Below are 17,247 nucleotides of genomic sequence, written 5' to 3' on the forward strand. Positions count from 1 at the left end.
CGGGTCAATTCGCGGACATTCAGAGTTTATATACAGGTCATCACTGGAGTTGGCGGCCAGTAAAATAATCGTTATATAATAAAGACGCTATCCGTGAACTAGGTGACCTGGAATTTTCTTTAGACCAGAAATATGTTAAATGAAGATATTCAGCAATATAATTATGGTATGTAAATAATAGATTCTTAATGTGTTTTCAACAATACAATGATAAATATTATTGTTGATAAATTTAACAATAATTATTCGTCCATATTGCTTAATGTACTAAAGTGATATTATGAGCATGTAACAGTTTATAGGTGTCTATCGCAACCGTTGATTATTTTTGATGTTTCTACTTCATATACACTTATATTAATTAATGCAGCATCATCATACTAAAACAATATACCAGAAAGAGAAAAATAATGCATTTGAATATCAACCGTACTTTCGTTTGACAACTGATCATGCGTTTACGAGTTGAACCTAAATTTAGTTTTAGTGCAGATTTGTTCATACGACACAAAGACACGAAATTGTTTTACGGATCATTTCAGCTTACAGGACTGGGTGGGTCACGTAAGAATATCGAATATAAAATATATTTTTATAAACAACTGGTAGCAAGGTGAGTTGCAGATAATTAATCAGTAACCACATTTTAACTAACTATTTTGACCTGTTAATTCTTTTCAGCTCAATTCAACAGTGCAAAATGCCCATAATATCACTTTAAGCATTAGCACAATGATAATTGATACTGTTAATAATCGAATCAAATAGCAATGCCCGACAAACCACTAAAACAGGTTTGTTCGAAGAACGCGCCTATAAATACGGATACTTCTCGTGTGGCCGGTTGACTCATATGTTTAAATTTCACTTCCATTCTTCTATTGGTTTTCTGTTTTGTATCTATAGGTTTATGACCAGCAATATGTTATAATGTAAAATAAGCCGCGAAAACTCCCCGTAACATCCCGTACTGCGTGTGATGCTGCTAAGAACTGCACAGAAAAAGACATTCGCTATCCTTGATCTCATTCATTAAACTATTTACGCCGTATATCTTTTTTAAAGATATTTCTTGTTTAGAGTAGAAACAATTTTTAAACTGGCCACCATAGGTGGAAAAAGAAAATGTATACCCATCAAGATATGTTATTTAAGAATAATCTTGACTGAAACCAGTCTGTTGTACATAATGATACATGTATGATCCTCAAAACTCACATTCATTTGACATATCATGTTTAAACAAGATGTGTTTCACAAACACATCTTGTTTAAACATGATATGTCAAATGAATGTGAGTCCCCCTATATGTCCCCCTATATGATGTTTGACCTTGAAGGATGACCTTGACCTTGTGAAGGATGACCTTGACCTTTCACCACTCAAAATGTGCAGCTCCATGAGATACACATGCATGCCAAATATCAAGTTGCTATCTTCAATATTGCAAATGTATTCATAAAATAAGCAATTTGGGCCACATATATTTGACCTCTGACCTTGAAGGATGACCTTGACCTTTCATCACTCAAAATGTGCAGCTCCATGAGATGCACATGCATGCCAAATATCAAGTTGCTATCTTCAATATTGCAAAAGTATTTATAAAATAAGCAATTTGGGCCACATATATTTGACCTTTGACCTTGAAGGATGACCTTGAGCTTGACCTTTCACCACTCAAAATGTGCAGCTTCATGAGATACACATGCATGCCAAATATGAAGTTGCTATCTTCAATATAGCCAAAGTTATTGCAAAATGTTAACGTTGGCGCAAACAGACAGACAGACCAACGGACCAACAGACCAACAGACAGACAGGGCAAAAACAATATGTCCCCCACTATTATAGTTGGGGACATAAAAAATATTGACATATAATTACTTGATTCCTGATTTTGTAATAAAATAATGGAATTTGCGCGGGAAAGTTGAAAATTGTATGTAAGATGTGTCTGCTGTATGTATGCTGACAGTGGTCAAGGGCTCCCTATGGGTCAAAACTTTCTGAAGCCAAATTTTCCTCATTATGTATGAACTATTTTTTTTTTATATTTGATGGGTAATTGCTTGAGCCAATTTTTTTATTTGTAGCCATTTGCTACATTTGGCACATCCCAGAGTGCCAAATGGTGGTCACTATAGAAGTGATCGTGAGCTCTGGTGGTCACTATAGAAGTGATCACATGCTATTAACCCTTTAACTCTTATATACATGTATTTTGATGCATTTCTGGTCCCTTAGAATGTTATATATAACTTAAGACCTTTGGGCATGAAAGGTGTTAACAATTAGCGCTAATCCTAATAAATATACTGAAACAAAAAAATACAACTACCTTTTCACGTTTTGGCAAATTGACAAAATTGTTTCAGATTCGCAAATTTTCTTTGTAATTATGATATTTGCGAGGAAACTGAACATTCTACATGAAATGTCAAGCAAATCAAACTCAAGAAGTGTGTGTGGATTACGTTTGATAATATTGTCATTTGTGCCTTCAATACTTCGGTCTGAATAAAAATTATCATTTTGAGTAAGTTCTGTGGGATCTTAAGCTCTATGATCAATCCACCAACAAAATCAATAAAAATTAATGTTGCACTAATAATAATTATTTTTTGGGAGATCAAAGCATAACCAATACTGTGTTATCAATCAATAATCTCTGTAAAAATCTATTAACCCTTTAGCATTTTCGAGCATTTGTAGTCTCTAAGAAAGTTATATTTAATTTAAGACCTTTCTTATTAGATTCAAGTTTTAAAGGCTTCATTTGCAACCCTTATATACTGATGAGCAGCAAACAGCAAAAAGCCTGAACAGACTGCGAGTGCCAAGTTACTCTTAAAGGAACATGAATAATAATAATTTTGCAGTATGCTACATGTACACGTATATCAGGTAAGCTATTATCAACAGTTTTTGCCAGCTTTAAATCTCTGAAACACATTCAATCAAAGCGCTGAAGGCACTGGAGTTGTTAGCTATTGAATAATTTAAGAAGCAACTCAGTTTTCAAAATTAATCGCATGTTTTAGATCAACACAAGCCATTCAAATGTATAAAGAGTGTGTCTTTAAGCATGGGTCGAGATGTGTGTGCACTTTTTATCAGGGGGTTTATGCCTATTTTGGGAAAAGGAGTCTGTCCAAATTGGGAATTTTTTATCGACAAAATTGGCCATTTTGGGAATTTTTGCTTTGATGAAACTGCCCATTTGGGAAAAAATTGTGAATTCATCATGCTTAAATAATTCAGTGGTTTAAAAAAATAAATTTGTTTTTATTTGTTATTTTGTCTTCTTTATATAAACATATGCAATATTGGGCATGTTCAACGTTTATTCAAGTACTGCAGTTTTGTTTTTCAGTTACAGTTACACTCTGAGATAAGAACTGTACAGTCAAAACCTTATAGCAGATATTTTTTACCAAAACAAACACTGGTTAGTCACACAAGTTATAAGGCTCTGCATTCCTAAAAAAAAAAAAAAAAAAAAAAAAGAATTTTAACATTTTTTTTTACCTTCAGAAAGCATAGAAAGTATGATGAAAATGGAAATGAAAACTGAATATAAAGACAATTTGCAATCACCATCATATTAAATGAATATTGATGGAACATCGAATACCTATCTTACTAAGAATATCATTTCATTATGGAAATTCCCTGTACAAAACTTTTTATTTTTGACACCATATACAAATTCTAAATATACAATAACATTATTGATGAAAATAAATCTGCGAGCAATACTTTTTACTCACGAATTAGGTAGTCATAAAGACAGTCCTGTTGACCCAGACTGTTGTTTATGCATTACTTGTTACCCTAGTAGTTCACACGGTATCAACAACTCTGACCTAAACATGGGTATAGAGCACCAATACGTTTTTCTGGCGTAGCTGTTTTACCCAGCTTGTCACCTTAACCCTTTACCACTTAGATACGTATTTTGACACATTTGAAGTCTCTTTAAAAGTTGAATTAAATTAAAGACCTTTCATACTAGATTAAAGTTTTAAAGGCTTCATTTCCGACCCTTAGATACTGATGAGCAGCAAACAGCATAAAACCTGAACAGACTGCGAGTTACTCGCAGGCTGTTCTGGTTTAATGCTGTTCGCACTTAGCCATTTTCACTTTGCTTCTGAGTGGGAAAGAGTAAAATGAATTTTACATAATGCCAACAGACACGCATGAATATATTTGAATATTTCATAGGCTGATTGGAGATGAAACCTCTGAATTTTGGCTACAGCACTGTGCCTGTGCTCAGCGCAAAAGATGTATCACGCAAATGTATCATGTGAAATGAGTATCCTACTGTAAATGATTTTAATGTAAAGAGTCTAAATACAAATAGGACTTACAAAGGTTACAAAGAATACCCCAACACCTACTCCTCCCCCCCCCCCCCCACATGACAGGGAATGTTGTAATATGTAGCAATGTCTCAGGTAAAAAGGGCATTGTTAAATTTTAACAAAAGTTGATAATAATTGCAAAGGTGTATTTCCATGTAATACAGAAAGATGCCTGCGAGTTTGAATATTGAACCTTGCGATAGGTTGTTTTCTAACATAATTATTTTCCATACATAAAACCACCATATTTGCTTCGGAGGATAGGGCAAAACTATTATATATTTACCAAACACAAGAACACATTATAGCACAAACTTTGTGATAAAAGCTATGTAGCAGCTTGACCCAGTCTAGAAAATGAATTCAATTTGCTTTAATTCAAACCAGATTCTAGAAACTTGTTACCATCATGATAACTAAAGATACCAGGTATAATGCCTGCCCTTATTTTTCCTGTCTAAGCATACCACTACAAAAAGGATGAGTCTAGCTATGAGAAAACTGGGCTTAATGCATGTTCATAAAGTTTTGTCCCATATTAGCCTGTTCAGTCCAAGAAAACAATGGCATTTTTTATATAAAGGAAGTATCTCAACCAAAATGCAGTTTTAGAAGAAAGTGATGTCCCTGATTAGCCTGTGTGGACTGCACTAACTAGACTGAGATGACATTTTATGAACATACAGTCATTCAGCCCTCCCTGATTAGCCTGTGTGGACTGCTTAAACTAGACTGAGATGACATTTTATGAACATACAGTCATTCAGCCCAATTTTCCCAGAGCGACTCTCAACTTCCTTGCAGAGATACGCTTATAACTACCATACCCTACAGTTTCACCATATATCTTTAAGAGTGTAACAAAAGTATGGCATCTAAAATGAGGTGCATTCTGGGAAAATGGGCCTTAACTGATATGTGTAAAGTGTCGTACCAGATGTGCCTATGCAGTCTTATCAAGGAAGACATTGTCCACTTTTAAGATAGTCTAGGTGGAAAGTGTCGTCCATGATTAGCCTGTGCAGACTGCACACGCTTATCTGGGACTACACTTAAGGCGCATGCATTAAACCCCATTTTCCCAGAATGCAGCACATAGAATGAATCTCTGAAAAAAAACAACCTCCTAACATATACTTTAATATTGTCCTTACTAGTTTTTTCGCTAAGTAATATCTGCTTTACACGCTGTTTCACCAACTATCTTTGAGTGTTACAATAGTATTGAATCATATATCTCTATAAAACCTAAGCCCACTGACAATTGTCAACCCTTACCTTGCATCACTGGTGGCCACAAACGGGTAACAGGTGGTCATGTATCTAGGGATCACATCCACGGATTGTGAGCAAAGGGGCCCGGGACCTAGCAGCCCATCACCCGCAGCAACTGCGGGGTCAAAGGGCGCTGGGCCTCCAAATGCCGGGCTCGGGTCCGAGAGCTGGCGTGGAACAAACTCTTTTGCTTCTGGAGAAAGGATGTTAAGTCCACCTGCAGAGTTCTGTAAAATAGAACAGAGGGATTTGATTTAAGAACAGTATGGATATACAGGTTTTTTTTAGCTTTTCGGTCTTTATAATGCGCCCTTTCCCATTTACCAAACCTTAAAATCAACAATTTAAGGTAACATAAAAATTATACAAAGAAAATTAAAACAAAATAAATCTCAACATTTAGTTGATCCGCCATCCAGCTCTACAAATTGAACCTTAGTTAATATAATATTTAAAACACTTTTATTCTCAATTTTAAAGTATTTGTCAGCACCAATCAACAAGACGAATATCCCAGTTTTAGTCAAAACAACACAATTTTTCCTTAACTAAAGGGACTCTGCCACAATTTTCAACATGGTGGAAAAAAAAAACAATTAAACTATAGCACCAAACCCTTTGCCCTAAAACATGTGGTGTGACCCTAGATTTTCATATAAAATGCTATATAACAAGTATAGAAAGAACATCGCTTAGGGCACCTGTGTTCTAAATTGTTTATTAGATTACCCCCTGACTTGCTTGTCAGGTCAAGATTGTCATCTTTTCACAAAATGATCTGTTTAATTAAAAAGCTTATTTTCTTAAAGTTCTGTGCAACCACATTAACATTAGCAAAATCCGCAAATCACTAACTTGTGATTGTAACTTGTGCTCTTGTTCTTGTTGTTTTGTTATTGTTGTTGAAACTTTTTATTAATGTAGCCTAGCTCTCACTTCTGTTCATTTATATAAAAGAAGAAGCTTTTCTTTTTCAACAGGGCTTGCCTTCAAGGGATGTTAAGGAGTTACTTACGTGTATTACAGTGAATCCCTCTATGCAGAACACCTACAGGATTGGACAAGATGTACGGTTATCAAAAGTTCTAGTTTACTGAGGGTTTGAGGATAATACAGAAAAGCATATGTATTTATATTTTTCAGATTCATTTTGATTTGGTATTTTAACACAGAAATAATGTGATTCTTTACATATTTTTAATGTATCGTAAACTATTTAACATTTGATAAACCACAAACATAATTTAAACATATAGTACAGCCAACGCGGAACACACATAATCCTCGGTCACGCCATGGCCAGAACGTTAGTACTCGGCGGCCTAGTCAAGTGTTCACGCGGTGCATCGCAGAGGCACGCCGCATGGATCCGCGCAATCATGCCGAGTCTGTATTAACCTCGCGTTCTTTTGCGCATAAATCCGGCGCCTACGTATGTGGTGGATCGAGTGCAAAGATATACATGACCATTTGTGTAGCTTCGAAACCTAGATTTAAGCTACTTTCATAGTTATTATTTTCACATTTTAATAAGCGGATATGATTTTATATGATGCTTTTATAGACTATTTATATAATATCACATCCTCAAATATATTCAACACGTAATGCACCTTAACAAATTATCATTGAATTAATTACGCACAACTGCAAATGTTTCATTCGATTCTTAAATGAGCATTATTCAACTTGTAATCTGAAACACGCTTCTGAATTTTAATGCTAACGTGACATTAACAATTTAATACTAGTGTCAAATAAACATTGCTATATCCTTTGTCCCAATAAAAAGCGCGCGAAAATTATGAAAACATGAAGAACGTGGCATGGAAAGTGTGGGTGTATTTTGTGTTGTATAAAAACATGAACATCACATCAGGCGATTTACGCGTGTTCAGTGGAAAAAAAAGAACGCCGCGATTGGACGTTATTTCATCACATCTTTATATAGAAACAAATGCCAAAACTTATTCGACACTTCAGAAAAATGGCGAATGTTTGTATTTCTTACATTTCCTGAGAACTTTTATCGTAAATATTTACCACAATTTGCTTTAACTGGAATATACGGGTTATTCAGGTAATGAGTAGCGTCGGGAAAAATAGTAAGTATGCAGTAATAAATACATTAAATTAATTATGATTTTAATTATTATAATAATTGTTCTTTTAAAATTTATTAACAAACTTATTATTTTAAAAATATTTCTATTTTATGATGCCCATCGACTCGGCATCATATCGCGGATTGCGGCTTGCCTCAGCGAACAGAAGCGAAGCCTCGCTGCAAAATGCAACGTGTCTCCGCATACTGCCGAGTCTTCAGCATCTACTCGCTGCGCCTTGACTCTGCGGATTGCAAAATATGTTTGTTCCGCTTTGGCTGTACTGTACTTCATCCTATTTGTGAAACAAAGGAAAACATTTACATGATTGTACACATTTTTATGTGGTCTTATTCAAATAGAACATTAAATTATGGTAAATCTAAAGTAAACAAGAGATGTGTTTGTCAGAAACACATTGCCCCAGATGTGTTTGTCAGAAACACATTGCCCCCTATTGCGCTGCTTTGAAATAATATTTCAATATATCATTTGGCAGGTTTAGAAATTATCTCCCTTTTAAAGCTCATTTCTTCCCCTGGATTGTATTTTTTTACTTTTGACCTTGACCTTTCACCACTCAAAATGTGCAGCTTCATGAGATCAGGGGTGCCAATTGTCCCAAATTTGAAATCCGGAAAATTAAATTAAGCCGTAGGATAAAGGGAAGAGAGGGCCCGAACCCCCAAGCCCTAGCTTATTGTTCTTTTTTTATAGTCTTTCTAGGTGCAATTTCTGGTAAGTACAATGCAACATATTATAAACCAAACCATCCGTAACACCGCAGGAGTATTTGTCATTCTAAACAAATGATATTAAAAACTTCGAAATTAAATTAAAATTGACAAACCAGCGTATCCGAAAACGACTGTCCGAAAACATGTCGCGATACATCATTTGCAAATGAAATAAAATATGCATATCCTTTGACTGCAGAAAATGAAAATCAGTAACCAGTAACCCCGCAAATACGCAGTCAATTTATAATTTGATTAACATATTGTTTTAAAATATGATATTGCAGTGCTTTACTTACATGTAGCCAGTTACTGCTCATGTCAGTGCCAGCCGCTTACCAATCAGAAATCAATAAATAAAATCGGTACCAAGCACAAATGTCCGGAATGCCGACGATGCTATAACAATATTCGTTCTGAAATGATCCCGCACTTAAAGAATTTTGTCCCTACCCCCACCCGCCTTGAACAAACTCATCGGATTAACATTCACCTCAAAATCAACCTTGGACGGCTCAAATCCGGATTTCCGGAATAATCCGGAAAATTGTCACCCCTGTGAGATACACATGCATGCCAAATATCAAGTTGCTATCTTCAATATTGCATAAGTTAACCAAGGTTAAAGTTTTGGGACAGAATGACAGATTATGAGTCAAAATGACGGACGGACAGACGGACAGACAGACAGGCCAAAAACAATATGCCCCCTATCATTTGATCCGGAGGGAATACAAAGTAACAACAAAACAGTCCAATTGCTGGATTAGTTGTTAACAACTACTTCATATGAAATACCCACTGGATGTTAATGTATACTTGCTCAAGAGTCCAAATTTAGTGGTGACATGTTGACCCAATTTATCGCATATGATGTAAAACCTCCCTGGGCTGAGGAAATTGATTTATAATTGATTATAGATTTTCACACTGTTAAGTTTACAGAATTGAATTTGTACACTGAAACAAAGAAGAAATGTACTACATTTAATTACAGTTGTTCAGTTAATAATCTGCAATTCAAAGAGTCCAGTATACCAAAGAAGTTTTGACACATAATGAAGTTAACCCCCTTTCCACTCAAAAAAAGGAAAATGACATTATCAAACCAGCCAGCAAGTAACTCGCAGGCTGTTCAGGTTTTCTGCTGCTTGCTGCTCATCACTATCTAAGCATTGGAAATAAAGCGTTTGAAACTTGAATCAAGTAAGAAAGGTCTATCATGTACAGTACAGGCACCGTGTAATTAAACAAAAACGCCTGTCCGCAGTGTTAACTTTTCCCGATGGGTGACATTTCGCGGGGGAGGACACTCTACTGACCGCGGTGTTCGGCCAACACCGAAATCCCCGCAATTGCACGCTATCATTAACGGGAACACCCGTGATCACCGCGATGCTGCGCAGCCACCGTAAATACCTGTCTGCGAGTCATTCACGCGTTTTAAATGTAAATGTTAAAGAGAAAATCATATACTACATGTAGATATTATATGTATGTGCACATGTATGCGTACTTAAATTCGGAACGTACGTAAAGTCGGAAACGTAAATAAAGCGTTTAGTTGATCAATACTATTGACTCTTATGTTGTCAATAAATGCAATTACCCTTTTTAACAACAAATACCGAGTTTCAAAGAAATCAAGAGAGTATTAAATCATTTATTTACTTGTGTCCAAATTTAAGTACTGTCCGAATTTACGTATTGCAACCGTATGTTACGACACTAATGTGTGCAGTCAGTATACAATACAATAATTGTTTCAATAAAATGAATAATGAAGGAACTGATACAGCGTAACGGTAACGATACAGCGTGTTTAAATTATATTTTATTAAGAGGAAATGTCAATGCCAAATAATTCGCGAGATACCCCGGTACTGTAGTTGAAATTCACAACGAAACTTTTAATGGAAATTAAATTAAATTTTATTTACAAATAAATACAGCCACGCCAATTTTCGCACGCTTTTTATCTGGACAAAGAAATTCATTTATTTCATGAAGAATTGGTAACCTAAAATAGCTGTACACGACGCGTGCATTGTCAGGTGATTTACATATGTTGCAATACAACGGTCCTGATTGGGAGCTAATTTCATCATATCTTTAAATAAAATCATTTGAATAAATTTATTTGAGACTTTCAAAAATTTCAAACGTTTGTGTTTATGACCCTTATCTTCTATATTACCAACCCATAATTTGGTTTTAAAACAAGGGCTGTTTGTAAAACATGCATGCCCCCCATATGGGCTGTCAGTTGTAGTGGCAGCCATTGTGTGAATACGTTTTTTGGCACTGTGACCTTAACCTTTGACCTAGTGACCTGAAAATCAATAGGGGTCATCTAGGAGTCATGATCAATGTACTTATGAAGTTTAATGATCCTAGGCGTAAGCTTTCTTGAGTTATCATCCAGAAACCATTTTACTGTGTCAAGTCACCGTGACCGTGACCCATGGGTGAAAGTAGAAAATTCCCAAAATACTGAAACTAAAATCTGGGGGCCTGGGGGCCGATAGGGCCCCCGGTGGGTCCAGGGCAAGTGCCCTGGCCCGGGGTCCAGGGGGCCGGAGGCCCCCGGAAGCTCCTGCATTTTATCTTATTTGAAACAAAGAAATCAATTCTCCTGAGCTTAAAGACACCTGTATTTTTTAGTGATTCAAAACAGAATAACAGTTAGTTTGGCTAGAAAATATCACTATCTATTTCTTTAAAATTTCATGTAGATAAAATGTTATAGGCAGGGCCCCAAGTTGGTCCAAGGCCTGGTCAGGGGTCCAAAGGCCCCCGGAAACTCCTGAAGACGCCACACACATCTATCTTTTTAAGCCAATCTGTCCATTTCATTCCCTTAGAATCACATTCAGACAGCCATTGCCATCTCCATTTGTTTTTCGCTTGCTTTTCAAGATCTTGTGTGTTATATCCTACGGGTAAGAACTTCATTGTAAATTTGAACTTTGAACGCTAGCAGACGACGAGACACTTCAGTGTAAATTTGAACTTTGAACGCAAGCAGACGCCGAGACAAAATGGCTGACGACGACAACCGCTTTTTTTCAATTCGGCAGTTATCGTTAAAGTTCGGTACAAAACACGCCTTCTTGTAGAAATTCGCAGAAGACTTTCGTTCTTGGAACGGAGATTTACGAAAGCACTGACCGGGCGAATAATGCCCAGATGGATAGAACGATTCACGAGATTATGGAAACTGAAAGAGCAATACGCCCAGGGGGATAGACTAATTGAGAAGCAATGACCGCGTCGAATCTATAATTAGATATGAGTTAACAGAACAGTGGGAAACCAATTTAGCACGTCTGGAATCGCATCTGGAATCGATCGTATTTTGTTTATTTTGTCTGTCGGCATGGCTGGACACATGGCCTACCCCCCCCCCCCCCAACAAAATCTCATCGGATTTACATGATTCACAAAAACGACCTCTGAGAAGCCCAAAAATACGGAATTCCGTAATAATACGGAATACTTTCACCCATGCGTGACCTTTGACCTAGTGACCTGAAAGTCAATAGGGGTGATCTGCGAGTCCTGATCAATGTACCTATGAAGTTTCATGATCCTAGGCGTAAGTGTTCTTGAGTAATCATCCGGAAACCTTTTTTCTAAGTTGAGTCACTGTGACCTTGACCTTTGACCTAGTGACCTGAAAATCAATAGGGGTCATCTTTGAGTCATGATCAATGTACCTATGAAGTTTGATGATCCTAGGCATAAGCGTTCTTGAGTTATCATCCGGAAACTATTTTACAATTTCAGGTCACAATGACCTTCACCTTTGACCTAGTGACCTGAAAATCAATAGGCAACATCTGCGAGTCATGATCAATGTACCTATGAAGTTTGATGATCCTAGGCATAAGCGTTCTTGAGTTATCATCAGTAAACCATTTTACTATTTCGGGTCTCCGTGACCTTGACCTTTGGACCTAGTGACCTGAAAATCAATAGGGGTCATCTGCGAGTCATGATCAATGTACCTATGAAGGTTGATGATCCTAGGCATAAGCGTTCTTGAGTTATCATCCGGAAATCATTTTACTATTTCGGGTAACTGTTACCTTGACTTTTAACCTAGTGACCTCAAAATCAATTGGGCTCATCTGCCAGTCATGATCAATGTACCTATGAAGTTTCATGATCCTAGGCCTAAGCGTTCTTGAGTTAGCATCTGGAAACCATCTGGTGGATGGACTGACATACGGACGGACGGCCATACGGACGGACGGACCGACATGTGCAAAACAATATACCCCCTCTTCTTTGAAGGGGGGCATAAATATAAATCGGGCATATATGGGATTATCCAGTTATGGATACAGATGGGAAAAGTTGCATGTATGCCACAGAGACAGTTGGCATGTATGTATCGGGGAATCCAGAGACTCGGGATAATACGATAATACGATTACTACAATCTGTTTTGAGTTCTCTATGGCTTCAAACTGTTAATTGAATAATCAAACACTCAATTAACACTCCTCATGGTTCGGCATCCTACAGCTAGGTGCGAACGTGTTTTTCTTTTATACGCGGCGTTTAAAAAGACAGAAAAAACTGTCATGTGCATGGGTGTGAAATACATTATTCATTACACTTTTAAATGAGAGGAAACAATACAATTTGTTTATTATTTTAAATTATTTTATTTTAAGCAAACACGATGAACACCGCAGTAGATATTATGGGTCCGCTGTGTTCGCCTTATTGCAAACGGTCCCCGCAACATTTGATCTGAACACCCATCGCGGGGTTCATATTGGTAAGCAAACACAGTGAGATGAACACCGCTGCTAGTGGCGTTTGTTTAAGTACACGGTGCCTGTACTGTACTTTGATTTTGTAAGCGACCACAAACACATCAAAATGCATATCTAAGTTGTAAAGGGTTATTTGGAAAAAAATAGACAATCTGTTAAGTTTTGCAGAGCATTCCTGTTAATAGAGTTCTGTTGTTATGAAGTTATTGCTGTATCAGCTTTTGTTGCATGACTAATTTATGAACAAATAACATGCAATATCAAGATATTAAAACTTCCAAGTGTCAAAACTAAATGGAAACTGTGACTTATAATTATTGTCATTATTAAGTGCTACAAAAGAGACTTACTGCTAAAAATTCAATAGTTACTTATTTTTTAAAGTTAATCTTAGCATTTTTTAGCTGAGTGCTGAAGACATTTATATGATTTATATATATATATATATATATATATATATATATATATATATATATATATATATATATATATATATATATATATATTCATATATTTATATGAAGACAATTATATGCTCATAAATATAAACAATGCCTGATTAGGCTCAAAACTGTCAAAGCGTGGACAGTTATTTTCAGTTCATAAACAATATCTGTCAAACCTGCAGAGTTTACCTTTATGCTACACTACACACATTGTGAACCACATGGTCAATCTCAAAGACAACTACGCTAAATCAGACTTGTATTGTTTGGGTCTTAAAGGAGCTGAAATTAGAACTTTAACCCTTTCCAACTTAGATACGTATTTTGATGCATATTTAAATTGTAGTCCCTTAGAAAGTTACATTTAACTCAAGATCTTTCTTACTAGATTCAAGTTTTATAGACTTCATTTCCAACCCTAAGATACTGATGAGTAGCAAACAGCATAAAACCTGAAAGACTGCAAGTTACTCGCAGGCTGTTCTGGTTTTATGCTGTTTGCACATAGCCATTTTCACTTTGCTTCTGAGTGGGAAAGGATTAAATTGGACACATTAATTGAGAGAGTCACGGATCAAATGCCATGTGCAACTAGAACAAGACCAGCCTGCGCACTTTGCAGTCTTTTCAGGAGTCACCATGTCTACTTATGAGACCACTAAATCTAGTGGGACTTAAAGGCGGACAGGGTAGCTCAGGTGGTTGGTGGCTGCAGATGGCATAAGATCCAAGGGCTTCCGTTAGCTTTTAAAAGTTTGAAGTCCTGACTTCCAATCCTAAAATTTTGGATGTCCCAGACCTACATTTTGAAGTCCCACTTTTATTTCAGAATTTTAATATACGTACATAATCCAACTCTATCCATTACCCGATAATCCAGTATTATAACGATTGCTATCTTCAAAACCAAAGTACGGCAAATATTAACGTCTGCAAATGTCTGCCATTTTACGCAAGTGCATATACAAATTGAATTTTGGGATGGGGAACTCCCATTGAACATGCGTTAATCACGTGACGCGATTTGAGAGCATAGAGCACTGGTCATATTTAGTAATTACGACAAATCAACGACTGAATTTAAAATGTTACAGGTACCTCCCTTCAGAAAAGTTTGCATAGATTAAAGCGAATTTCGGAATATAAAAATGCGTCTTTCTTTAAATTTTACCCAGTACACTTCATTACGAATTGCGATATAACTTTTCAGGTCATTCATGCATGTAGACCAATATGTATGCATAGTTTGGCAATCTCAAAACACGATATTTAACTACATTATTTGTTATGGCCGTTGATATAACAAAACACATTTTAAATTTTAGTATTTTCAAATGCGTATAATTAAACGTTTTATCCGAAATCATTTCCAGATTTTATTATTCACGGAAAGTTAAGAAAATTTTACCAACAAATAAACATTTCTCGTTTATTGCGTGTACAGATAAAAATCATGCAAAAATTAAAACTTCATGTACAACATCACATCATTCTTCCTCGGGGAAAGCGTGAATTAAAATAATAAATTGCTGAATTTAAACTTTGAAGCGCAGAGGTCGCTAACATTATTGTATACAGCTTCACATGGGGTCAGCATGTATTTGGCTGCCTGAGCGCTGATTGGCTGATGCGCTTATCAAGAAGAATTTGATTGACAGCTGGAAAAATCAATATTGTCCACTCGCAGCGAAATTAATTGATAACAGTTGCTCTTAGGCGGAGTTAAGGGTCTTAATAACCCGATTTACTGTTGACATGTGTACATGTTGTGTATTAGAAGATAGCGTACATGCGGATTATCTGACGTCCAAGGGACTTCCACTATTTGCATAATGGACGTACGACTGTCGTTTTCGGGCGTAATTTAAGCTCGGACGTCCACTAACAGAAGTGCTGTCATGAGAGCTTACATTATTTAGTGATATTTCTGTTCACAATTATGTCCACATATCCTCATCTTTGGTAGAGGGATACCAGGGGTTTTATTACAGATTGAACACAGAAAAAATACAGAGAGGATACAATGTTAGGTCAATTATTACTTCAAACTTGTGAAGTATTGTAGTAGTATGTCAAAATAGCCAGGTCTAAATAATAACACTGCGTTAAATTGTATGGGGCAATTTAACAGCCTTACACAGGATTGATCAGGGCCCTCAATCCATGATTTTAGGGGAAGCGGGTCGCTACCCTTATGAGGGGGAATTTTCGCGGTGTTTCCCGTTTGGGGGTATTCTTTTACGTACTCTCTCTCATTATTACATTTGTACATGTTTATACTAAATTCATTTCTTTTTTCATAATTTAGTATGTTTGACAAGATCAAATTGAAATAGAATTGAGATATAATAATCATGAGACACATCTTTCTATAAAAAAGAAAAATAATAAATAAATCAGAGTAAATTTTTCCCACCAAAAAGGGGAAAAAATGGTACTTTTCAGGTGGGGGACTGCAGCTGAAATTCGGCCGCCGATTTGATAGATTGAGGGGCCCTGTTGATTAACTGTTATTATATATTCAAACATTACTTTGACTTTAACAATTCCATTTTATGAAATTCATTTTAATATTTTAAGACAACGACCCCTTAGTGACCACTGAAAACATGGAGTGCGATGAAAACTATGAATATTGTATAAAACAAGAGCACCGCATAGCGGGTGCCACGCTCGGCTGTGGGTGCAGTTGTGAATAATTGAAAGCTTGTCAGAATTTTTTTTTTTTTTTTTTTAGAGGTCACACTGACCTTGACCTTTGACCTAGTGACCCAAAAATGGGTGTGGCATGTAGAACTAATCAAGGTGCAGCTACACACCAAGTTTTAAAGTTGTAGGTTGAAGCACTTTGATTTTAGAGCCAATGTTCAAAACCTTGACAAAATGTAAAGGTTTTAGCACAAAGTGGACGACACAACGAGCTGGCTATGACAATACCTCGGGTTTTCTCCGAAAACAGCCAAGCTAATAATGTATGTTTAAAATAACCTTAATGTACAAAACATGAAACTGTGAAATTTTTAACACCTCTCCAAACCTTTGATCTATAAATTTTTGCATTATTAGCTAGAAACAATATTACTTTTGATTGTGTACTCTCGTCAAAAAATCTTGTGGGACTCTATGAATACTCGGTACATGTACCTTGTAACTTGATTCACTACAGGTTATTGCCACAAAAATTAAAATGCAATTTGATATATACATGTACATCAATCAACACTGCCAATAGATAAACTCCACTTAACATTTTTCAACTAAGGAAGATATAAAAATAGCAGAATAAATACACATTGACGGCTATTATTGAATTTTAGACTGAACACTTTTTAATGATCATAATGTTTTCAATCATGCTTTTTAAAACCCTTTACCCTATATAAACACACTTTGATGGGTTTGTAGTCACTTAGAAAATCTACCATAATTAAAAATATTCTTTACAATAATAAAGTTTAAAGGCTTCATTTCAACTTTAAGAAACTTATGAGCAGCAAACAGCAAAAAACCTGAACCGACT

At 36.1% G+C, this 17,247-nt stretch overlaps 1 protein-coding gene across 10 annotated transcripts in view; it reads right to left on the bottom strand.

The window, feature by feature from the left end:
* The window catches only part of LOC127869273 (uncharacterized), a 103,159-nt gene that overhangs the window by 69,078 nt on the left and 16,834 nt on the right, over window positions 1-17,247 (bottom strand). For all 10 annotated transcript variants that reach the window (XM_052411704.1, XM_052411702.1, XM_052411697.1 and 7 more), the window contains exon 2: window positions 5,653-5,876. In XM_052411704.1, the coding sequence (XP_052267664.1) occupies window positions 5,653-5,876 (224 nt within the window). The remainder of the gene's footprint in view (window positions 1-5,652; window positions 5,877-17,247) is intronic.

Source organism: Dreissena polymorpha, chromosome 2 (genome assembly GCF_020536995.1).
Source record: "Dreissena polymorpha isolate Duluth1 chromosome 2, UMN_Dpol_1.0, whole genome shotgun sequence".
Lineage (NCBI taxonomy): Eukaryota > Metazoa > Mollusca > Bivalvia > Myida > Dreissenidae > Dreissena > Dreissena polymorpha.